Source organism: Biomphalaria glabrata, chromosome 10 (assembly GCF_947242115.1).
Source record: "Biomphalaria glabrata chromosome 10, xgBioGlab47.1, whole genome shotgun sequence".
NCBI lineage: Eukaryota > Metazoa > Mollusca > Gastropoda > Planorbidae > Biomphalaria > Biomphalaria glabrata.
Genome location: NC_074720.1, coordinates 26,634,724 through 26,659,601, shown reverse-complemented (window position 1 = coordinate 26,659,601; position 24,878 = coordinate 26,634,724). Strand labels below are relative to the sequence as shown.

Genomic DNA, 24,878 nt, shown 5'->3' with positions numbered 1-24,878 from the left:
CCCCTATTAGTTTCATCATCTGATCATTTTATCAAACTAATAGTTATTGTAAAAATCATGAAATGAGCAATATTTAATATATTCATTTATTTAAATGATAAAAAGTGTAACACATTAGATAAGAATAAAATTAAAATTAAAAGCTATAAAAATTTAACATGTATAAATATAGAGGTAATGTAAAATTTCTGTGTTCATCTACATCAATAAGATAGATAGGCTATCGATTGTATTTACAGGAGACAATCCATCGATTCATATCGCAAAACTTATATAGGCGACATGATATCCTGAGGATGGGTGAAGTCAGCCTTTAGTAGAAAAAAACAAAACAAACATTATTTCAAGGCTAAAAATGACGCAGCCAATTTCAAGATTGAGCGATTGAAAAATAAAATAAAATGAAACATGGTCGTACTTCCCCCACACCTTGGCCTTTGATGATAAGTTATCAGCGGCATGATCATAATTATTGTAATCGCACTTCTATCTCTCAAAAGATTTCCACTACTTGGCCTTTGATGATAAGTTATCAGCGGCATGGTCATAATTATTGTAATCGCACTTCTATCTCTCAAAAGATTTCCACTACTTAGCCTTTGATGATAAGTTATCAGCGGCATGGTCATAATTATTGTAATCGCACTTCTATCTCTCAAAAGATTTCCACTACTTAGCCTTTGATGATAAGTTATCAGCGGCACGGTCATAATTATTGTAATCGCACTTCTATCTCTCAAAAGATTTCCACTACTTAGCCTTTGATGATAAGTTATCAGCGGCACGGTCATAATTATTGTAATCGCACTTCTATCTCTTAAAAGATTTCCACTACTTAGCCTTTGATAAGTTATCAGCGGCATGATCATAATTATTCTAATCGCACTTCTATCTCTTAAAAGATTTCCACTACTTAGCCTTTGATAAGTTATCAGCGGCATGATCATAATTATTCTAATCGCACTTCTATCTCTTAAAAGATTTCCACTACTTAGCCTTTGATGATAAGTTATCAGCGGCATGATCATAATTATTCTAATCGCACTTCTATCTCTTAAAAGATTTCCACTACTTAGCCTTTGATGATAAGTTATCAGCGGCATGATCATAATTATTCTAATCGCACTTCTATCTCTTAAAAGATTTCCACTACTTAGCCTTTGATGATAAGTTATCAGCGGCATGATCATAATTATTCTAATCGCACTTCTATCTCTTAAAAGATTTCCACTACTTAGCCTTTGATGATAAGTTATCAGCGGCATGATCATAATTATTCTAATCGCACTTCTATCTCTTAAAAGATTTCCACTACTTGGCCTTTGATGATAAGTTATCAGCGGCATGGTCATAATTATTCTAATCGCACTTCTATCTCTTAAAAGATTTCCACTACTTAGCCTTTGATGATAAGTTATCAGCGGCATGGTCATAATTATTCTAATCGCACCTCTATCTCTTAAAAGATTTCCACTACTTAGCCTTTGATGATAAGTTATCAGCGGCATGATCATAATTATTCTAATCGCACTTCTATCTCTTAAAAGATTTCCACTACTTAGCCTTTGATGATAAGTTATCAGCGGTATGGTCATAATTATTCTAATCGCACTTCTATCTCTTAAAAGATTTCCACTACTTAGCCTTTGATGATAAGTTATCAGCGGCACGGTCATAATTATTGTAATCGCACTTCTATCTCTTAAAAGATTTCCACTACTTAGCCTTTGATAAGTTATCAGCGGCAAGGTCATAATTATTGTAATCGCACTTCTATCTCTTAAAAGATTTCCACTACTTAGCCTTTGATAAGTTATCAGCGGCAAGGTCATAATTATTGTAATCGCACTTCTATCTCTTAAAAGATTTCCACTACTTGGCCTTTGATGATAAGTTATCAGCGGCACGGTCATAATTATTGTAATCGCACTTCTATCTCTTAAAAGATTTCCACTACTTAGCCTTTGATAAGTTATCAGCGGCAAGGTCATAATTATTGTAATCGCACTTCTATCTCTTAAAAGATTTCCACTACTTAGCCTTTGATGATAAGTTATCAGCGGCACGGCCATAATTATTGTAATCGCACTTCTATCTCTTAAAAGATTTCCACTACTTAGCCTTTGATGATAAGTTATCAGCGGCACGGCCATAATTATTGTAATCGCACTTCTATCTCTCAAAAGATTTCCACTACTTAGCCTTTGATGATAAGTTATCAGCGGCACGGCCATAATTATTGTAATCGCACTTCTATCTCTCAAAAGATTTCCACTACTTGGCCTTTGATGATAAGTTATCAGCGGTATGGTCATAATTATTCTAACCTTTGATAAGTTAGTAGCATGGTCATAATTATTCTAATCGCACTTCTATCTCTCAAAAGATTTCCACTACTTGGCCTTTGATGATAAGTTATCAGCGGTATGGTCATAATTATTCTAATCGCACCTCTATCTCTTAAAAGATTTCCACTACTTAGCCTTTGATGATAAGTTATCAGCGGCATGGTCATAATTATTCTAATCGCACCTCTATCTCTTAAAAGATTTCCACTACTTAGCCTTTGATGATAAGTTATCAGCGGTATGGTCATAATTATTCTAATCGCACTTCTATCTCTTAAAAGATTTCCACTACTTAGCCTTTGATGATAAGTTATCAGCGGCATGGTCATAATTATTCTAATCGCACCTCTATCTCTTAAAAGATTTCCACTACTTAGCCTTTGATGATAAGTTATCAGCGGCATGGTCATAATTATTCTAATCGCACTTCTATCTCTTAAAAGATTTCCACTACTTAGCCTTTGATGATAAGTTATCAGCGGCATGGTCATAATTATTGTAATCGCACTTCTATCTCTTAAAAGATTTCCACTACTTAGCCTTTGATGATAAGTTATCAGCGGCATGGTCATAATTATTCTAATCGCACTTCTATCTCTTAAAAGATTTCCACTACTTAGCCTTTGATGATAAGTTATCAGCGGCATGGTCATAATTATTCTAATCGCACTTCTATCTCTTAAAAGATTTCCACTACTTAGCCTTTGATGATAAGTTATCAGCGGCACGGCCATAATTATTGTAATCGCACTTCTATGTCTCAAAAGATTTCCACTACTTGGCCTTTGATGATAAGTTATCAGCGGTATGGTCATAATTATTCTAACCTTTGATAAGTTAGTAGCATGGTCATAATTATTCTAATCGCACTTCTATCTCTCAAAAGATTTCCACTACTTGGCCTTTGATGATAAGTTATCAGCGGTATGGTCATAATTATTCTAATCGCACTTCTATCTCTTAAAAGATTTCCACTACTTAGCCTTTGATGATAAGTTATCAGCGGCATGGTCATAATTATTCTAATCGCACCTCTATCTCTTAAAAGATTTCCACTACTTGGCCTTTGATGATAAGTTATCAGCGGCACGGTCATAATTATTGTAATCGCACTTCTATCTCTCAAAAGATTTCCACTACTTAGCCTTTGATGATAAGTTATCAGCGGCACGGCCATAATTATTGTAATCGCACTTCTATCTCTCAAAAGATTTCCACTACTTGGCCTTTGATGATAAGTTATCAGCGGTATGGTCATAATTATTCTAACCTTTGATAAGTTAGTAGCATGGTCATAATTATTCTAATCGCACTTCTATCTCTCAAAAGATTTCCACTACTTGGCCTTTGATGATAAGTTATCAGCGGTATGGTCATAATTATTCTAATCGCACCTCTATCTCTTAAAAGATTTCCACTACTTAGCCTTTGATGATAAGTTATCAGCGGCATGGTCATAATTATTCTAATCGCACCTCTATCTCTTAAAAGATTTCCACTACTTAGCCTTTGATGATAAGTTATCAGCGGTATGGTCATAATTATTCTAATCGCACTTCTATCTCTTAAAAGATTTCCACTACTTAGCCTTTGATGATAAGTTATCAGCGGCATGGTCATAATTATTCTAATCGCACCTCTATCTCTTAAAAGATTTCCACTACTTAGCCTTTGATGATAAGTTATCAGCGGCATGGTCATAATTATTCTAATCGCACTTCTATCTCTTAAAAGATTTCCACTACTTAGCCTTTGATGATAAGTTATCAGCGGCATGGTCATAATTATTGTAATCGCACTTCTATCTCTTAAAAGATTTCCACTACTTAGCCTTTGATGATAAGTTATCAGCGGCATGGTCATAATTATTCTAATCGCACTTCTATCTCTTAAAAGATTTCCACTACTTAGCCTTTGATGATAAGTTATCAGCGGCATGGTCATAATTATTCTAATCGCACTTCTATCTCTTAAAAGATTTCCACTACTTAGCCTTTGATGATAAGTTATCAGCGGCACGGCCATAATTATTGTAATCGCACTTCTATGTCTCAAAAGATTTCCACTACTTGGCCTTTGATGATAAGTTATCAGCGGTATGGTCATAATTATTCTAACCTTTGATAAGTTAGTAGCATGGTCATAATTATTCTAATCGCACTTCTATCTCTCAAAAGATTTCCACTACTTGGCCTTTGATGATAAGTTATCAGCGGTATGGTCATAATTATTCTAATCGCACTTCTATCTCTTAAAAGATTTCCACTACTTAGCCTTTGATGATAAGTTATCAGCGGCATGGTCATAATTATTCTAATCGCACTTCTATCTCTTAAAAGATTTCCACTACTTAGCCTTTGATGATAAGTTATCAGCGGCATGGTCATAATTATTCTAATCGCACTTCTATCTCTCAAAAGATTTCCACTACTTGGCCTTTGATAAGTTATCAGCGGCATGGTCATAATTATTGTAATCGCACCTCTATCTCTCAAAAGATTTCCACTACTTGGCCTTTGATGATAAGTTATCAGCGGCATGGTCATAATTATTCTAATCACACTTCTATCTCTTCAATGATTTTCACTACCTCCACCAAACTTTGGCCTTTGATAATTACGTCATGCGCAGGATAATATTATAATATTACATCCCCCACATCTAATAGAAGCGCTATTGCTAAGTACACACCTAGATTTACAATATAAGATTTCTCATCAAGAATGCAAAGTGGAAAGGAAACACTATCAACACATTAGTAACATGTCAACAAATATCAAAAAACATTCTACATAATCCTATTTATATATTAGATGAAATGAGGGCTTAAAGTCAAAGCCTTAACAGCAGAATTAAACAATGAAAAAAGAAAAATATTTAATTGGGGATGAAATGACCGGGGGGATGAAATGACTAGGGGATAAAATGACCGGGGGGATGAAATGACCAGGGGATAAAATGACCGGGGATGAAATGACCGGTCACCAGTTGAGACATAGTCTAATGTTTCTACTTTCGTTCAAGCCTTATGATTATATTTGGGTTAGAGAGGTTTGATATATTTAAAGTTGAGACATAGTCTAATGTTTCTACTTTCGTTCAAGCCTTATGATTATATTTGGGTTAGAGAGGTTTGATATATTTATAGTTGAGACATAGTCTAATGTTTCTACTTTCGTTCAAGCCTTATGATTATATTTGGGTTAGAGAGGTTTGATATATTTAAAGTTGAGACATAGTCTAATGTTTCTACTTGCGTTCAAGCCTTATGATTATATTTGGGTTAGAGAGGTTTGATATATTTATAGTTGAGACATAGTCTAATGTTTCTACTTTCGTTCAAGCCTTATGATTATATTTGGGTTAGAGAGGTTTGATATATTTAAAGTTGAGACATAGTCTAATGTTTCTTACTTGCGTTCAAGCCTTATGATTATATTTGGGTTAGAGAGGTTTGATATATTTATAGTTGAGACATAGTCTAATGTTTCTACTTGCGTTCAAGCCTTATGATTATATTTGGGTTAGAGAGGTTTGATATATTTAAAGTTGAGACATAGTCTAATGTTTCTTACTTGCGTTCAAGCCTTATGATTATATTTGGGTTAGAGAGGTTTGATATATTTATAGTTGAGACATAGTCTAATGTTTCTACTTGCGTTCAAGCCTTATGATTATATTTGGGTTAGAGAGGTTTGATATATTTATAGTTGAGACATAGTCTAATGTTTCTACTTGCGTTCAAGCCTTATGATTATATTTGGGTTAGAGAGGTTTGATATATTTATAGTTGAGACATAGTCTAATGTTTCTTACTTGCGTTCAAGCCTTATGATTATATTTGGGTTAGAGAGGTTTTATATATTTATAGTTGAGACATAGTCTAATGTTTCTTACTTGCATTCAAGCCTTATGATTATAGTTGGGTTAGAGAGGTTTGATATATTTAAAGTTGAGACATAGTCTAATGTTTCTACTTGCGTTCAAGCCTTATGATTATATTTGGGTTAGAGAGGTTTGATATATTTAAAGTTGAGACATAGTCTAATGTTTCTACTTGCGTTCAAGCCTTATGATTATATTTGGGTTAGAGAGGTTTGATATATTTAAAGTTGAGACATAGTCTAATGTTTCTTACTTGCGTTCAAGCCTTATGATTATATTTGGGTTAGAGAGGTTTGATATATTTAAAGTTGAGACATAGTCTAATGTTTCTACTTGCGTTCAAGCCTTATGATTATATTTGGGTTAGAGAGGTTTGATATATTTAAAGTTGAGACATAGTCTAATGTTTCTACTTGCGTTCAAGCCTTATGATTATATTTGGGTTAGAGAGGTTTGATATATTTAAAGTTGAGACATAGTCTAATGTTTCTACTTGTGTTCAAGCCTTATGATTATATTTGGGTTAGAGAGGTTTGATATATTTAAAGTTGAGACATAGTCTAATGTTTCTACTTGCGTTCAAGCCTTATGATTATATTTGGGTTAGAGAGGTTTGATATATTTAAAGTTGAGACATAGTCTAATGTTTCTACTTGCGTTCAAGCCTTATGATTATATTTGGGTTAGAGAGGTTTGATATATTTATAGTTGAGACATAGTCTAATGTTTCTACTTTCGTTCAAGCCTTATGATTATATTTGGGTTAGAGAGGTTTGATATATTTAAAGTTGAGACATAGTCTAATGTTTCTACTTGCGTTCAAGCCTTATGATTATATTTGGGTTAGAGAGGTTTGATATATTTAAAGTTGAGACATAGTCTAATGTTTCTACTTGTGTTCAAGCCTTATGATTATATTTGGGTTAGAGAGGTTTGATATATTTAAAGTTGAGACATAGTCTAATGTTTCTACTTTCGTTCAAGCCTTATGATTATATTTGGGTTAGAGAGGTTTGATATATTTAAAGTTGAGACATAGTCTAATGTTTCTACTTTCGTTCAAGCCTTATGATTATTATTGGTTTAGAGAGGTTTGATATATTTATAGTTGAGACATAGTCTAATGTTTCTACTTGTGTTCAAGCCTTATGATTATATTTGGTTTAGAGATGTTTGATATATTTATAGTTGAGACATAGTCTAATGTTTCTACTTGTGTTCAAGCCTTATGATTATTATTGGTTTAGAGAGGTTTGATATATTTAAAGTTGAGACATAGTCTAATGTTTCTTACTTGCGTTCAAGCCTTATGATTATATTTGGGTTAGAGAGGTTTGATATATTTATAGTTGAGACATAGTCTAATGTTTCTACTTGCGTTCAAGCCTTATGATTATATTTGGGTTAGAGAGGTTTGATATATTTAAAGTTGAGACATAGTCTAATGTTTCTACTTTCGTTCAAGCCTTATGATTATATTTGGGTTAGAGAGGTTTGATATATTTAAAGTTGAGACATAGTCTAATGTTTCTACTTTCGTTCAAGCCTTATGATTATATTTGGGTTAGAGAGGTTTGATATATTTAAAGTTGAGACATAGTCTAATGTTTCTACTTTCGTTCAAGCCTTATGATTATTATTGGTTTAGAGAGGTTTGATATATTTATAGTTGAGACATAGTCTAATGTTTCTACTTGTGTTCAAGCCTTATGATTATATTTGGTTTAGAGATGTTTGATATATTTATAGTTGAGACATAGTCTAATGTTTCTACTTGTGTTCAAGCCTTATGATTATTATTGGTTTAGAGAGGTTTGATATACTTATAGTTGAGACATAGTCTAATGTTTCTACTTACGTTCAAGCCTTATGATTATTATTGGTTTAGAGAGGTTTGATATATTTATAGTTGAGACATAGTCTAATGTTTCTACTTGTGTTCAAGCCTTATGATTATATTTGGTTTAGAGATGTTTGATATATTTAAAGTTGAGACATAGTCTAATGTTTCTACTTGTGTTCAAGCCTTATGATTATTACTGGTTTAGAGAGGTTTGATATATTTATAGTTGAGACATAGTCTAATGTTTCTACTTGTGTTCAAGCCCTATGATTATTATTGGTTTAGAGAGGTTTGATATATTTATAGTTGAGACATAGTCTAATGTTTCTACTTGCGTTCAAGCCTTATGATTATATTTGGGTTAGAGAGGTTTGATATATTTAAAGTTGAGACATAGTCTAATGTTTCTACTTTCGTTCAAGCCTTATGATTATATTTGGGTTAGAGAGGTTTGATATATTTAAAGTTGAGACATAGTCTAATGTTTCTACTTTCGTTCAAGCCTTATGATTATTATTGGTTTAGAGAGGTTTGATATATTTATAGTTGAGACATAGTCTAATGTTTCTACTTGTGTTCAAGCCTTATGATTATATTTGGTTTAGAGATGTTTGATATATTTATAGTTGAGACATAGTCTAATGTTTCTACTTGTGTTCAAGCCTTATGATTATTATTGGTTTAGAGAGGTTTGATATATTTATAGTTGAGACATAGTCTAATGTTTCTACTTGTGTTCAAGCCCTATGATTATTATTGGTTTAGAGAGGTTTGATATATTTATAGTTGAGACATAGTCTAATGTTTCTACTTGTGTTCAAGCCCTATGATTATTATTGGTTTAGAGAGGTTTGATATATTTATAGTTGAGACATAGTCTAATGTTTCTACTTGTGTTCAAGCCTTATGATTATTATTGGTTTAGAGAGGTTTGATATATTTATAGTTGAGACATAGTCTAATGTTTCTACTTGTGTTCAAGCCTTATGATTATTATTGGTTTAGAGATGTTTGATATATTTATAGTTGAGACATAGTCTAATGTTTCTACTTGTGTTCAAGCCTTATGATTATTATTGGTTTAGAGAGGTTTGATATATTTAAAGTTGAGACATAGTCTAATGTTTCTACTTGTGTTCAAGCCTTATGATTATTATTGGTTTAGAGGTTTATTCTTAAACTAGGGTTTTATCCTTATTATTGTAACACATTTTACACTTTGTTAGAAGACTTACCCTAGGGATATAAACATGTGATAGTTACTCTGTTATACAAATATTCTCTGTACAAATGGCTGCCTGGTCATACGGTTTGCGTGCTGTACTGTCGTTTGGATTTATCGATGGTCCCGGGTTCAAACCCTGCCCGCTCCCATCCCCCGTCGTCCTGCGGGAGGTTTGGACTAGGAAGTAAACTATCCTTAACTCTAAAGGAACATCCGAAACCTGTCAAACATTTGACAAACATCTTACACGCACGTTGAAAGGTGTAACAGGAGTAACATGTTCGTTTGGGACAGGCAGCATTGACCCAGCGCCCTACACCTTCTAGCGGGGCATTCACTATTGTCCTAGTGTTTGGTTGGCCCATGTGTGCACCATGCGACTTGTGTTCATACGGAATGGAGAGGATTGGGGGGGGGGGGATCTCCTGCCGTAGCTGTTGCGACCACGCCCACATTACTCACATCCTCAGGCGGATTAAATGTGATCTTTGTTGCAGGTCTTCATTGGTCTGAATCCCCCTTCCCCCAATATCACGCCTCGCCTTTTTGTTTTCACACATACACAGTGTTTGTCTAATGGGCCTTCAACTATTTGTTTGATAAACCTACAACTATATTTACTTTTAAAAAGAAAGAATCAAAACTAGATCTATATAATAACTTGCTGAGTAGTTTCTGGAATCTCAGCTGAAACCTTATTTAATGATCAACTGAACTAGTGGCTACTGTGACTTGGCTCATTCTACAACAGGACACAATAGTTGAGTTCTTCTCTTATTATTAGCATTGGAAATGAGTTTCTTATTGAACTGAGCAGTGAGCACTAGATCACTGCATCTCAACATTGCCAATGCCTGGACCCTTACCTCTAGGTACTCTTGTTGTACTTATCCCACAGCATAGAACTTACTGTCATAATGAATGGTGTCTGCTACCTCTAGGTACTCTTGTTGTACTTATCCCACAGCATAGAACTTACTGTCATAATGAATGGTGTCTGCTACCTCTAGGTACTCTTGTTGTACTTATCCCACAGCATAGAACTTACTGTCATAATGAATGGTGTCTGCTACCTCTAGGTACTCTTGTTGTACTTATCCCACAGCATAGAACTTAATGTCATAATGAATGGTGTCAGATACCTGTAGGTACTCTTGTTGTACTTATCCCACAGCATAGAACTTACTGTCATAATGAATGGTGTCTGCTACCTCTAGGTACTCTTGTTGTACTTATCCCACAGCATAGAACTTACTGTCTTAAGGAATGGTGTCTGCTACCTCTAGGTACTCTTGTTGTACTTATCCCACAGCATAGAACTTACTGTCATAATGAATGGTGTCTGCTAAATCTAGGTACTCTTGTTGTACTTATCCCACAGCATAGAACTTACTGTCATAATGAATGGTGTCTGCTACCTCTAGGTACTCTTGTTGTACTTATCCCACAGCATAGAACTTACTGTCATAATGAATGGTGTCTGCTACCTCTAGGTACTCTTGTTGTACTTATCCCACAGCATAGAACTTACTGTCATAATGAATGGTGTCTGCTACCTCTAGGTACTCTTGTTGTACTTATCCCACAGCATAGAACTTACTGTCATAATGAATGGTGTCTGCTACCTCTAGGTACTCTTGTTGTACTTATCCCACAGCATAGAACTTAATGTCTTAAGGAATGGTGTCTGCTACCTCTAGGTACTCTTGTTGTACTTATCCCACAGCATAGAACTTACTGTCATTATGAATGGTGTCAGATACCTGTAGGTACTCTTGTTGTACTTATCCCACAGCATAGAACTTACTGTCATAATGAATGGTGTCTGCTACCTCTAGGTACTCTTGTTGTACTTATCCCACAGCATAGAACTTACTGTCTTAAGGAATGGTGTCTGCTACCTCTAGGTACTCTTGTTGTACTTATCCCACAGCATAGAACTTACTGTCATAATGAATGGTGTCTGCTACCTCTAGGTACTCTTGTTGTACTTATCCCACAGCATAGAACTTACTGTCATAATGAATGGTGTCTGCTAGACCGGATGTAGTTCCATTGGAATAGAAATAGAACACATTGAAAAATACTGTAAAGATAATTTTTTATTATTAAATGTAAAAAAAAAACCAAAGAAATGATAATCGATTTTCGTAGGGAAAAGAAGGAAAATGATATTGTTTCTGTAGCTGGAGAGACTATTGAAATTGTGCAAACCTTTAAATACCTTGGTACTATCCTAGACAATAAAGTAAAATTTACTGCAAATACTGATTATATCAGCAAAAAAGATTACGATTACTAAGAAAACTGTCCTCGTTTAATGTTAGCGAAAGGCCTTGGCTATGTTTTATCACGCTCATATCTGCAATATTTTAAGGTTTCAATATCACTGCCTGGTATGGCAATCTGAGCATTAAAAATAAAAATAAACTTTATAGAATCCTAAATGCTGCTGGTAAAATCATTGGCAAAAAAAAAAAAACCCATTTGGGCAGTTGTTTGAGACAAACATCTATAAAAAAGCTAACAAGATCCTCGAAATAAAGAATCACCCTTTGTGTCAGGATTTTGTGATTTTACCATAATGCTCAAATTGTAAGACAAATTTCCATACGGACAATATTATTATTATTATTATTAATTTTATTATTACACTTATTCTATAAAATACAGACGTTACTTCACTTGCACTTATTGACTAGATGTTCTGTTGTTCCAGATGGGAAGCGTGGTCGAGAGGCCAAGTGCGCTTAAACTTGGCTTGGTTACCTAGAAGGGGGCTCGAGGTTGTGTTTACTGAGCGTTGTGTTTACTGAGCGTTGTGTTGACTGAGCGTTGTGTTGACTGAGCGTTGTGTTGACTGAGCGTTGTGTTTACTGAGCGTTGTGTTTACTGAGCGTTGTGTTTACTGAGCGTTGTGTTGACTGAGCGCCTAAATTCAGCACGGAAAACCAACTCCTAGATACCCCCTCCCCCCCACTGGTCTACAAATGAGATTGGACCAAAAGCGCTCTGAGCATGCTATAAGCATGAAAGTAGCGCTATATACAAGCTATAATAATAGTAATAATTCTACTGTTCACTACACTTGCACCTATTGATTACTATGTAGTGATATCTAAAAACAAACTTGTTGTCTATCCAGGTCTCGGCGCTTGGAAAAGACGATGGACGAAGAAGGATTATCAGAAGAACAGGTAATACACTTTAGACACACAATCTCTCTCTCTCTCTCTCTCTCTCCTATAAATATATATGTATATCTATCTATCTATCTATCTATATATATATATATATATATATATATATATATATATATATATATATATATATTTATATTAGTCGGGTTATTTGTAAATTCAATGTTCTGTTTTGAGTCTATACAATATTTTCATTTGTTGTTTTGTTTTGTTCCAAGTTTTTTGTTAACTCTACATTTTGAACACGCCCACACTCATTCTCGGATCAAGTTGAAACTTAACTGTTATTTTACTTCACAAAACATGAATCAAGTAAAACAACAACAAATATATATAATAGTCACTTGATTACTAATAATAATAATCTTTATCTTTAGTATCCGTGACAATATTTGTGTTTCAATCTTGCTTTACAAATAGCAATACATAATGAGAGCAAACAATTTGAAGGATAGCTCACACAATCAACATTCACACCCCCACTACATGGGAAATGTACCAATAGCAAGTGACATTTTGTTCAACAATTTAAAGAAGGAAAGAGATCGTGTGTCTATTTGTTTTTGTGACCTTTGTCTTGTATCTTTGTCTTGTAGCCTTGTATCTTTGTCTTGTATCTTTGTAAAATGTTGAAATCATGAACAAGAGGGAGATTTTTTTTATGCTTACAATTTTTATAGTTTTCTTACTTATCAGAACTTGTACTTACTTATTTTGTTTGATAACAGGATAAAAGGAAATTAATCCTTCAGTATTAAGAGATATGGCTAAATATGTGGGCTATTTCCCCATAAGTTTACGGACCTCATTCTGCAAAGCGAATGGTCACGTGATTGCCATTGATAAAACAACGAAAAATACGGTCACGTGATATCCATGTTTGATGTGAATGAGGGTCTTAGCTGGTATAGAAGAGATAGGGAAGCACGTGGCTGGAATTTGTTTGTGTCTGTACACGTTATTTCTCCCACATTCTCGAATCAAGCTGAAATGATGCACAATGATTTCTTGAAACATGAATATGAATCAACCAAAAAAAAAAAAAGAAGAAATTAGTCAATTAATTATTTGTAATTGATTGTTTTGTTTGATATCGAAAAAGAGAAAACATTCTACATTATTGAGATATATTTGAAAATGTGGAGTTCTCCCTTAGCACAAATTTTGTTGTTGATTTTTTTTTTTCGTAAGTATTTTTATATTTTGCTTGTGTTAAAGCCGTCTGCCCAGTTTCCGTAGAATAAAAAGTAAGCATATTTATTATTTTTTTAAAGCTAATCATCTGAATCTATTTACCTAGGGTCTAGATCTAGTAAACATTATCGCAGGTCTGAGTCTCTCCTAGAGAAATCGTAGTCCCCTCCCCAATGTTGTAGTAAAGTACAAGTTCTTGCTGGTATCTTGACTTGCTGTTGGCGCGTGCTGTCTAACTGAACACTTGTTTTCATTACAATGTGTGTTCCCTTGCTAAGCAGATCAGATTTCTTAACGTGTCATGTTCACTGGTGCGTGGCCGCCATGGTCTACTGCAGTCACGCTTGGATGAATATTTGGCAACTTGTCCTGTAGGATTGTGTAACATGCTTGTAGTGTTGTTCCTTGATTAGGTCTGCCTCTAGTTTAGCATGTTTGGTACATATTTAATTCATGGTAATACAAGCCTGTTACCAAAATTTCAGTCAATTATGTACCGAGTTTTTTTTTATAAGTGTCGAGACATACGGTGTTAGAAAGAGTGGTCGTGTTGCCGAGATGAGCTGTCTCAGCCCAGTTTATCGATCTGTCTTGTCGAGATGAGCTGTCTCAGCCCAGTTTATCGATCTGTCTTGTCGAGATGAGCTGTCTCAGCCCAGTTTATCGATCTGTCTTGTCGAGATGAGCTGTCTCAGCCCAGCCTATCATGTTATGTTGCCGAGATGAGCTGTTTCAGCCCAGCTTATCGTTTTGTGTTGCCGAGTTGAGCTGTCTCAGCCCAGCTTATCGTTTTGTGTTGCCGAGTTGAGCTGTTTCAGCCCAGCTTATCGTTTTGTGTTGCCGAGATGAGCTGTCTCAGCCCAGCTTATCGTGTTATGTTGCCGAGATGAGCTGTTTCAGCCCAGCTTATCGATCTGTCTTGTCGAGATGAGCTGTCTCAGCCCAGCTTATCGTGTTATGTTGCCGAGATGAGCTGTTTCAGCCCAGCTTATCGATCTGTCTTGTCGAGATGAGCTGTCTCAGCCCAGCCTATCATGTTATGTTGCCGAGATGAGCTGTTTCAGCCCAGCTTATCGTTTTGTGTTGCCGAGTTGAGCTGTCTCAGCCCAGCTTATCGTTTTGTGTTGCCGAGTTGAGCTGTCTCAGCACAGCTTATCTGTGTTGTCGAGATGAGCTGTCTCAGCCCAGCTTATCGTGTTATGTTGCCGAGATGAGCTGTTTCAGCCCAGCTTATCGTTCTGTGTTGTCGAGATGAGCTGTCTCAGCCCAGCTTATCGTGTTATGTTGCCGAGATGAGCTGTTTCAGCCCAGCTTATCGTTCTGTGTTGTCGAGATGAGCTGTCTCAGCCCAGCTTATCGTGTTATGTTGCCGAGATGAGCTGTTTCAGCCCAGCTTATCGTTTTGTGTTGTCGAGTTGAGCTGTCTCAGCCCAGCTTATCGTGTTATGTTGCCGAGATGAGCTGTCTCAGCCCAGCTTATCGTTCTGTGTTGTCGAGTTGAGCTGTCTCAGCCCAGCTTATCGTTCTGTGTTGTCGAGATGAGCTGTCTCAGCCCAGCTTATCGTTCTGTGTTGCCGAGATGAGCTGTCTCAGCCCAGCTTATCGTTCTGTGTTGGCGAGATGAGCTGTCTCAGCCCAACTTATCGTAGTGTGTTGGCAAGATGAGCTGTCTCAGCCCAGCTTATCGTTCTGTGTTGCCGAGATGAGCTGTCTCAGCCCAGCTTATCGTTCTGTGTTGGCGAGATGAGCTGTCTCAGCCCAACTTATCGTAGTGTGTTGGCAAGATGAGCTGTCTCAGCCCAGCTTATCGTTCTGTGTTGCCGAGATGAGCTGTCTCAGCCCAGCTTATCGTTCTGTGTTGCCGAGATGAGCTGTCTCAGCACAGCTTATCTGTGTTGCCGAGATGAGCTGTCTCAGCACAGCTTATCTGTGTTGCCGAGATGAGCTGTCTCAGCCCAGCTTATCGTTCTGTGTTGGCGAGATGAGCTGTCTCAGCCCAACTTATCGTAGTGTGTTGGCAAGATGAGCTGTCTCAGCCCAGCTTATCGTTCTGTGTTGCCGAGATGAGCTGTCTCAGCCCAGCTTATCGTTCTGTGTTGCCGAGATGAGCTGTCTCAGCACAGCTTATCTGTGTTGCCGAGATGAGCTGTCTCAGCACAGCTTATCTGTGTTGCCGAGATGAGCTGTCTCAGCCCAGCTTATCGTAGTGTGTTTGCAAGATGAGCTGTCTCAGCCCAGCTTATCGTAGTGTGTTGACGAGATGAGCTGTCTTAGCCCAGCTTATCTGTGTTGTCGAGATGAGCTGTCTCTTATGGGACTGTGTTGCCACTGCTCCGCGAACCGCGCGAAAGTAAAAAAAAAAATAAAATCGCTGGGCCATCTGTCGAATCTTTGAAATTTGTATCTTTGAAATTCGTCGTATATCAGAATGAAATGGACTTATTGGTTATTCATCAATGTCTGTTATTCCGTTAAACAAAACCGTTATTAAGCATTCTTGCGTGTAAGAGAATATATATATATATATATATATATATATATATATATATATATATATATATATATATATATATATATATATATATATATATATATATATATATATATATATATATAAACTCCACATATACAAGTAAAATTTATTTCCCTTTTTCGATACTAGACAAAATAATTACAAATAATTAATTAAATAATTAGCTAATTGTTTTTTTAATTGATTCATGTTTTGTTAGATATAACAAATAATTGTGTTAAGTTTCAACTTCATCAGAGAATGTGTTTAGGGAAAAGTACAAAACTTGTACCAGACAGAGTGAGTTGATAAGCTTTTGGGGGTCGGGGGGGGGGGGGAGTCGAGGTCCAGAGAAAAATAGGAAAGAGAGCGGACCGTTCCATTTCAACAGATACTAGAAATCACGGGCTAAAAATGTTAGACTTAGGGGGCCGTTAAAATGCGGGCCGTTTTATTGTAGATGCAGAATAAAAAGCAGGGGCGGAGGTTGAAATAAACAATAACGGGCGTAGCCGGTGAGTAATGGTGGTTTGGTCTTTAATTTTTACTTTACTTCTAAGTGTACTGTCCTGGAGTGTCTCTCGTGTAATTTTACTCAAGGTGTTGCTCTAGTCATATGTGTGAGTGTTTGAAACTCATTCTTGTGTTCAGGACGTCCCAATAAGAGATACAGGTCAGGGTTGTGTTTTAAGCCTTAGCTCGTTTGCCCAAGAATACCAGTCCTCATCAGGATTCGAATCCAGAGGCGTCGTGAGCAAAACGTGCAACCGGGGCAAGAAACTTTATTGTCCCCCCCCCCCTTTCCATGAACATCACATAGAAATAGAGGCTTATAAAAAAAATATTTCATAATGATAGAATACAAATAAACTTAGAATGTATTACCTAACTCAAATATCTACAATAATTTATATTTTTGACGCCTCTCTGCGTGTTGCGCCTCCCCCCCCCCCCCCCCAGAGAGTGGCGCCCGGGGCATCATGCCCCCTTGACCACCCTGACTACGCCTCTGTTTGAACAGATTCGGAAGACAAACGCATTACCTCCCCACCAACATGTCTGCATCGGGACGTGTCATTGATGTGTGTCCAGTTGAAGGAGTGGACACTGATTTCTTGAGCCGTCATTTGGTCATAGTAGTTTGAGCTCATTGGACTGCCGAGACAAAGTTCATTTGATTTTGGCTTCAGTGACGTCACAGCCAGCTCGTGCTCTATTTAGCAGGACTTCCTACATTAGTTGACACAAGAACATTTCATTTCACGGCCTCTTCGACTTAGTAGACATTTGTCTAGTTGTTCACTGACTGTACAGGCCCTCTGGCGGTGGAAGGGTTGGAAATAGTTGGGTATATAAAAGACACAACACACCTGATATTGCCCTATTGCTAGATAGTCGGTTATGAATTCTGTTTAGTGACACGGGTGACCTGCGTTTGATCATGACTCTGGTGACCTTGACCTAATATGATTTCTTGACATAAATCTGTCGCTCTCAAAAACTCTAAATGGTAGCTGCTAGTTTTTTTCACTCGGTTCATAAATCCAAGGAATCTCAAACATTTGTTCCAACCTTTCTAATCAGTCAACTAACTTCGCATGCTATGTATTGAGCCAGAACTAACGAAACCGTACACGAAGTCGTGCAAGGAGCCAGTGTGTGTGAGTCAGTAGTAGGATAAACCAGACTGACACTGAGTTAAACACGCTATGGTAATGTAAGGAGCCAGTGTGTGTGAGTCAGTAGTAGGATAAACCAGACTGACACGCTATGGTAATGTAAGGAGCCTGTGTGTGTGAGTCAGTAGTAGGATAAACCAGACTGACACTGAGTTAAACAAGCTATGGTAATGTAAGGAGCCTGTGTGTGAGAGTCAGTAGTGGGATAAACCATACAGACACTGAGTTAAACAAGCTGGAGCCTGTGTGTGAGAGTCAGACTGGCACTGAGTTAAACAAGCTATGGTAATGTAAGGAGCCTGTGTGTGAGAGTCAGTAGACTGGCACTGAGGTAAACAAGCTATAGTAATGTAAGGAGCCTGTGTGTGAGTAAGTAGACTGGCACTGAGGTAAACAAGCTATAGTAATGTAAGGAGCCTGTGTGTGAGAGTCAGACTGGCACTGAGCTATAGAAATGTAAGGAGCCTGTGTGTGAGTCAGACTGGCACTGAGCTATAGTAATGTAAGGAGCCTGTGTGTGAGAGTCAGACTGGCACTGAGCTATAGTAATGTAAGGAGCCTGTGTGTGAGAGTCAGACTGGCACTGAGCTATAGAAATGTAAGGAGCCTGTGTGTGAGAGTCAGACTGGCACTGAGCTATAGAGATGTAAGGAGCCTGTGTGTGAGAGTCAGACTGGCACTGAGCTATAGAAATGTAAGGAGCCTGTGTGTGAGAGTCAGACTGGCACTGAGCTATAGAAATGTAAGGATCCTGTGTGTGAGAGTCAGACTGGCACTGAGCTATAGAAATGTAAGGAGCCTGTGTGTGAGAGTCAGACTGGCACTGAGCTATAGAGATGTAAGGAGCCTGTGTGTGAGAGTCAGACTGGCACTGAGCTATAGAAATGTAAGGAGCCTGTGTGTGAGAGTCAGACTGGCACTGAGTTATAGAAATGTAAGAAGCCTGTGTGTGAGAGTCAGACTGGCACTGAGCTATAGAGATGTAAGGAGCCTGTGTGTGAGAGTCAGACTGGCACTGAGCTATAGAAATGTAAGGAGCCTGTGTGTGAGAGTCAGACTGGCACTGAGCTATAGAAATGTAAGGATCCTGTGTGTGAGAGTCAGACTGGCACTGAGCTATAGTAATGTAAGGAGCCTGTGTGTGAGAGTCAGACTGGCACTGAGCTATAGAGATGTAAGGATCCTGTGTGTGAGAGTCAGACTGGCACTGAGCTATAGAGATGTAAGGAGCCTGTGTGTGAGAGTCAGACTGGCACTGAGCTATAGAAATGTAAGGAGCCTGTGTGTGAGAGTCAGACTGGCACTGAGCTATAGAAATGTTTTTGACAGTTTTCGTGTTCTGCTTCATTGGTTGAGAATGGACAAAGCTTATGACCATCACGTGACTATTTGTGGCCATGTTTTCCATCTACATCGTGGACCATGAACTAGAAGAGTTGAAAACTTGATCTGTGAATTCGTCTGCTTTGGGTGGCCATCACTTTGTAAAACATAATTCTCACGCCTTGAGATTCCTTGGATTTTCTTGACTGCGTTTCCTGTCTCTAAGATAAGGTGTTTACACAAGACTACACTTTAAAGTAGTTTAAAGGATACAGAATAGAAGGCGGGGTTTTATTGCAAGGTTGTTATATGGAACTAAAGTCGAACTGCTTCAGGTACCCGCGCGCTGACCTAAATGGAGAGAAGGGAAGAGAAACCAAAGGGATTGTATTGACAGTGTGACATGACTCGGTGTACAGAAACACAATAGAACGTGTCGAGTCCAGGTGTCTAGACTGGAGATATTAGGAATAACATTGTCCTATATGGAACATACACAGTTTTGGCTTCTTGGACACTGTCTGTCATACATGTACTGTCTCCCCTGTCTGGTTCAAGCAAGTACACAGCATTGTCCATGGAACATACTGTCTGTCATACATGTACTGTCTCCCCTGTCTGGTTCAAGCAAGTACACAGCATTGTCTATGGAACATACTGTCTGTCATACATGTACTGTCTCCCCTGTCTGGTTCAAGCAAGTACACAGCATTGTCTATGGAACATACTGTCTGTCATACATGTACTGTCTCCCCTGTCTGGTTCAAGCAAGTACACAGCATTGTCCATGGAACATACTGTCTGTGATACATGTACTGTCTCCCCTGTCTGGTTCAAGCAAGTACACAGCATTGTCTATGGAACATACTGTCTGTCATACATGTACTGTCTCCCCTGTCTGGTTCAAGCAAGTACACAGCATTGTCCATGGAACATACTGTCTGTGATACATGTACTGTCTCCCCTGTCTGGTTCAAGCAAGTACACAGCATTGTCTATGGAACATACTGTCTGTCATACATGTACTGTCTCCCCTGTCTGGTTCAAGCAAGTACACAGCATTGTCCATGGAACATACTGTCTGTGATACATGTACTGTCTCCCCTGTCTGGTTCAAGCAAGTACACAGCATTGTCCATGGAATACTGCTTAGTGTTTGGGAAGAATGGTTTCTATAAGCGTGTTACTCGTGATCACGTGACTGCCTTTCAACAGTGAAACTCTAAAAGCCATTAGTTCTACTTGTAGGGAATCTCTTTCTCTCTTGTTATCTCTGTCTCTTTCTGTCTCTGTCTGTCTGTCTCTCTCTCTTTTGTTTTAAGTCTGCTTTATTCCACTTTCTTGTGCTCTGGATCTACAAAGTAGTTTACTTTTCTAATTTCTTTTTCATTAAAATCTTGGGTCATTGGATACCCCATAAGAATACGCAGATCTCTAGTTCTCTATTTTTCCTCTATCATGAAGCCCAACCTTGAGATATGTCTGAATGTAAGGCTGTAAGGACATTTAACATTTTCACAATTTGTACGTTTTTCCTAACGAGAGTGTGAATATTCAAATTCTATTAGTTGGACATTACCCTGCTGAGGCACTGGTATTTAATATCAACATGTGAGTACTAGAAGCAGTGTGTGTGTGTGTGTACTCTAGCAAGGCAACAAGTCAAGCAGACAGTTGTCTCATGAACGTTAAGTGACAATGAGTCGTTCATGTGCACATGTCACTTGGCTTGGTGACTCAACTAGCTCGCTCTCTCTCTCTCTCTCTCTCTCTCTCTCTCTGTTTTGAGTCACACTACACACACACCCGCCTTAACCCAGACCTACTGAATGAACTAGACATTTCTACGCTGTTCAATAGTTGAAAGATTCAGCGTTCTGTCTCCAATATACATTCAAGGCTGTTGCCTTTATTTGGTATAGTACAGTTCACTTGAACTAGGGCGTGTTGGTCACACACCTGATGAAACAGACTCCATGCCAGTCTTTGTCTTCAGCATCTCCAAGTTGACCTGTGCAGTCTCCACACCAATCTAGCATTTCAAACCCTTCTCTTATTGAACTCTATAGAAAGATACTTGTAAGAAGCATCTATTAATCGAGGAATCTAGATGGAATGAAAGACAGCAAGACCAGGAAGGACATATTACAAAGAGATTAACTCTGGTCAAAAGTTTGTACACTTTATTTCTCCCTCGCCCATTCTCGGATCTAGGTGGAACTTGGCACAATTATTTATTGGTATAGACAAGACATGAATCAATTTAAAAAAAGTGGTAATAGGCGATATTATGCCTCCCACGCCTGATCCGGTTCTTTCTGTGGTCCTACCGTAGACCATAGGCTCATAAACCTACCCTCCAAAGCTGTACCATCGCAAATTAATATTAAGCCGAAAAAAAAATATTTAGTTTTTATGGTTCCTTATTATTGCTGTTATAGAGGCAACGCCATATTGTTATGATGTTCTGGAGAGGAAGTAAAGAAAAAAATGTCACTGAACTATATATCGTTTGGAGCACTATATTATAGTTTAGGATTAGGTTTAGTATGATCAAAATAAAAGGTTTACTGCTAGGTTTAGGGTTAGGTTTAGAATAAGAATTAGGTATAGAATTAGGGTTAGGTTTAGAATTAGGTTTAGGGTTAGTATTTAGGTTTAGTACTATGGTACTAGGTTTAGGGAATTAAGTTTAGGGTTAGGTTTAGGGTTAGGTTTAGTATTTAGGTTTAGGGTTAGTGCTAGGTTTAGGGTTAGGTTTAGGGTTAGTGCTAGGTTTAGGGTTAGATTTAAGGTTAGGGTTAGGTTTCACTAAACCTATTCTAACCCTAATCCTAAAACTAACCCTAATTCTAAACCTTAACCTAACCCCAAACCCCTAACCCTAAACCTAGCAGTAAACCTAAACCTAATCTTAAACCTAGCACTAAACCTAACCCTAATTCTAACCCTAACCCTAATTCTAAACCTAATAATCCTAATCCTAAACCTAATCCTAAACCTAATCCTAAACCTAATCCTAAACCTAACCCTAAACCTAATTCTAAACCTAATCCTAACCCTAAACCTAATTCTAACCCTAACCCTAATTCTAAACCTATTCCTAAACCTAACCCTAAACCTAGCACTAAATCTAAATTTTGATCATACTAAATTCCATCAAAATAATATATAGTTCAGTGATACTTGCTCTTAGTTTATTGTTTTTTAAACTTCTGGGATGGAGAGTTACATCCTCTTAAGAACGTAGTAAACAAAATGGCGTATTTTTCATTACAACAATGATAAAAGAACTTGAAAACTAAATTATTTTTTTTCGGCTTAATATTAATTTGCGATGGTACAGCTTTGGAGGGTAGGTTTAGGAGCTTATTGTCTACAGTAAGACCACAGAAAGAACCGGATCAGGCGTGGGCGGCATAATATCGCCTATTACCAAAAAAGTTATCCAATTAGTCAATTAATTACTGGTAATATATTTTGTTTGATACTAACAAGTGAAATTAATCCTTCAATATTCATGGCTAAATATGTAATGTTTTGTTCCATTAGCCCTAGAAAATTGAACACTACCACACCTTTCTCGGATCAAGTTGAAACCTTTAATAATTATTTATTGTACCTAACAATACTTGAATCAATTTAAAAATTAACTGATTAGTCAATTAATTATTGGTAATTAATTATTTGTTTGATATCAAATAAGGGAAAGAACTTCTATATTATTGAAAGATTTTTTTTTTTTATAGTTTGCATGTTTATATTATTTAAGCGAAAGCAAAAAAAAAAAAAAATATGTGAAGATCTTGAGGAACACAAATTTCTGTGTTAGCTGATGTTCAAATTAAGTTATCCAAAGACTATGTGCTATCCAAAACTGTATACGCTGTGCTAGTGGTCCAAAGACTATGGCGCTACACTGTGCTAATGTTCCAAAGACTCCCTAACTACTCTGTGCTATTGGTCCAAAGACTATGGCGCTACACTGTGCTAATGTTCCAAAGACTCCCTAACTACTCTGTGCTATTGGTCCAAAGACTATGGCGCTACACTGTGCTAATGTTCCAAAGACTCCCAAACTACTCTGTGCTATTGGTCCAAAGACTATGGCGCTACACTGTGCTATTGGTCCGAAGACTATGGCGCTACACTGTGCTAATGGTCCAAAGACTCCCTAACTACTCTGTGCTATTGGTCCAAAGACTATGGCGCTACACTGTGCTATTGGTCCAAAGACTATGGCGCTACACGGTGCTAATGGTCCAAAGACTCCCTAACTACACTGTGCTGTTGGTCCAAAAAATTTGGCGCTACACTGGGCTGTTGGTCCAAAGACTATGGCGCTACACTGTGCTAATGGTCCAAAGACTCCCTAACTACACTGTGCTATTGGTCCAAAGAATATGGCGCTACACTGGACTGTTGGTCCAAAGACTCCCTAACTACACTGTGTTGTTTGTCCAAAGACTGTGGCGCTACACTGTGCTATTGGTCCAAAGACTCCCTAACTACACTGTGCTATTGGTCCAAAGACTCTCTAACTACACTGTGCTATTGGTCCAAAGACTCCCTAACTACACTGTGCTGTTGGTCCAAAGACTATGGCGCTACACTGTGCTATTGGTCCAAAGACTATGGCGCTACACTGTGCTATTGGTCCAAAGACTATGGCGCTACACTGCACTATTGGTCCAAAGACTATGGCGTTACACTGTGCTATTGGTCCAAAGACTATGGCGCTACGCTGTGCTAATGGTCCTAAGACTATGGCGCTACACTGCGCTATTGGTCCAAAGACTATGGCGCTACACTGTGCTATTGGTCCAAAGACTATGGCGCTACACTGTGCTAATGGTCCAGAGACTCCCTAACTACACTGTGCTGTTGGTCCAAAGACTCTCTAACTACACTGTGCTCTCTAACTACACTGTGCTATTGTTCCAAAGACTCCCTAACTACACTGTGCTGTAGGTCCAAAGACTATGGCGCTACACTGTGCTATTGGTCCAAAGACTCCCTAACTACACTGTGCTGTTGGTCCAAGGACTCTCTAACTACACTGTGCTCTCTAACTACACTGTGCTATTGGTCCAAAGACTCCCTAATTACACTGTGCTGTTGGTCCAAAGACTATGGCGCTACACTGTGCTATTGGTCCAAAGACTCCCTAACTACACTGTGCTGTTGGTCCAAAGACTCTCTAACTACACTGTGCTCTCTAACTACACTGTGCTATTGGTCCAAAGACTCCCTAACTACACTGTGCTGTTGGTCCAAAGACTCTCTAACTACACTGTGCTCTCTAACTACACTGTGCTATTGGTCCAAAGACTCCCTAATTACACTGTGCTGTTGGTCCAAAGACTATGGCGCTACACTGTGCTAATCAAAGTTTTTTTGTTTTTTTTTTGGGACAGAAAAATGAACGTCGTCAGCAACACGCCCTGAAAGAGACTGAGTTTCTTCGACTCAAGAGATCAAGGTTAGGTGTAGATGACTTCGAGTCTTTGAAGGTCATAGGTCGAGGCGCATTTGGTGAGGTGAGTGTCTTATTCTTGACCTTTTGTGTCATTTACTCTTCAGTTACTCATATCAAATGAATAAAACATACATGTGGCAGCGCTAGGGACACTAAGTCAAATAATGAAAAGTCCTGACTTTGGCATCTC

General features: G+C 37.8%; 1 protein-coding gene across 4 annotated transcripts in view; it reads left to right on the top strand.

Annotated features, from left to right (window-relative positions):
• The window catches only part of LOC106069518 (serine/threonine-protein kinase 38-like), a 234,674-nt gene that overhangs the window by 185,538 nt on the left and 24,258 nt on the right, over nt 1-24,878 (top strand). For all 4 annotated transcript variants that reach the window (XM_056043625.1, XM_056043624.1, XM_056043621.1 and 1 more), the window contains 2 exons: nt 12,447-12,498; nt 24,627-24,749. In XM_056043625.1, coding sequence (XP_055899600.1) covers nt 12,447-12,498; nt 24,627-24,749 — 175 coding nt within the window. The remainder of the gene's footprint in view (nt 1-12,446; nt 12,499-24,626; nt 24,750-24,878) is intronic.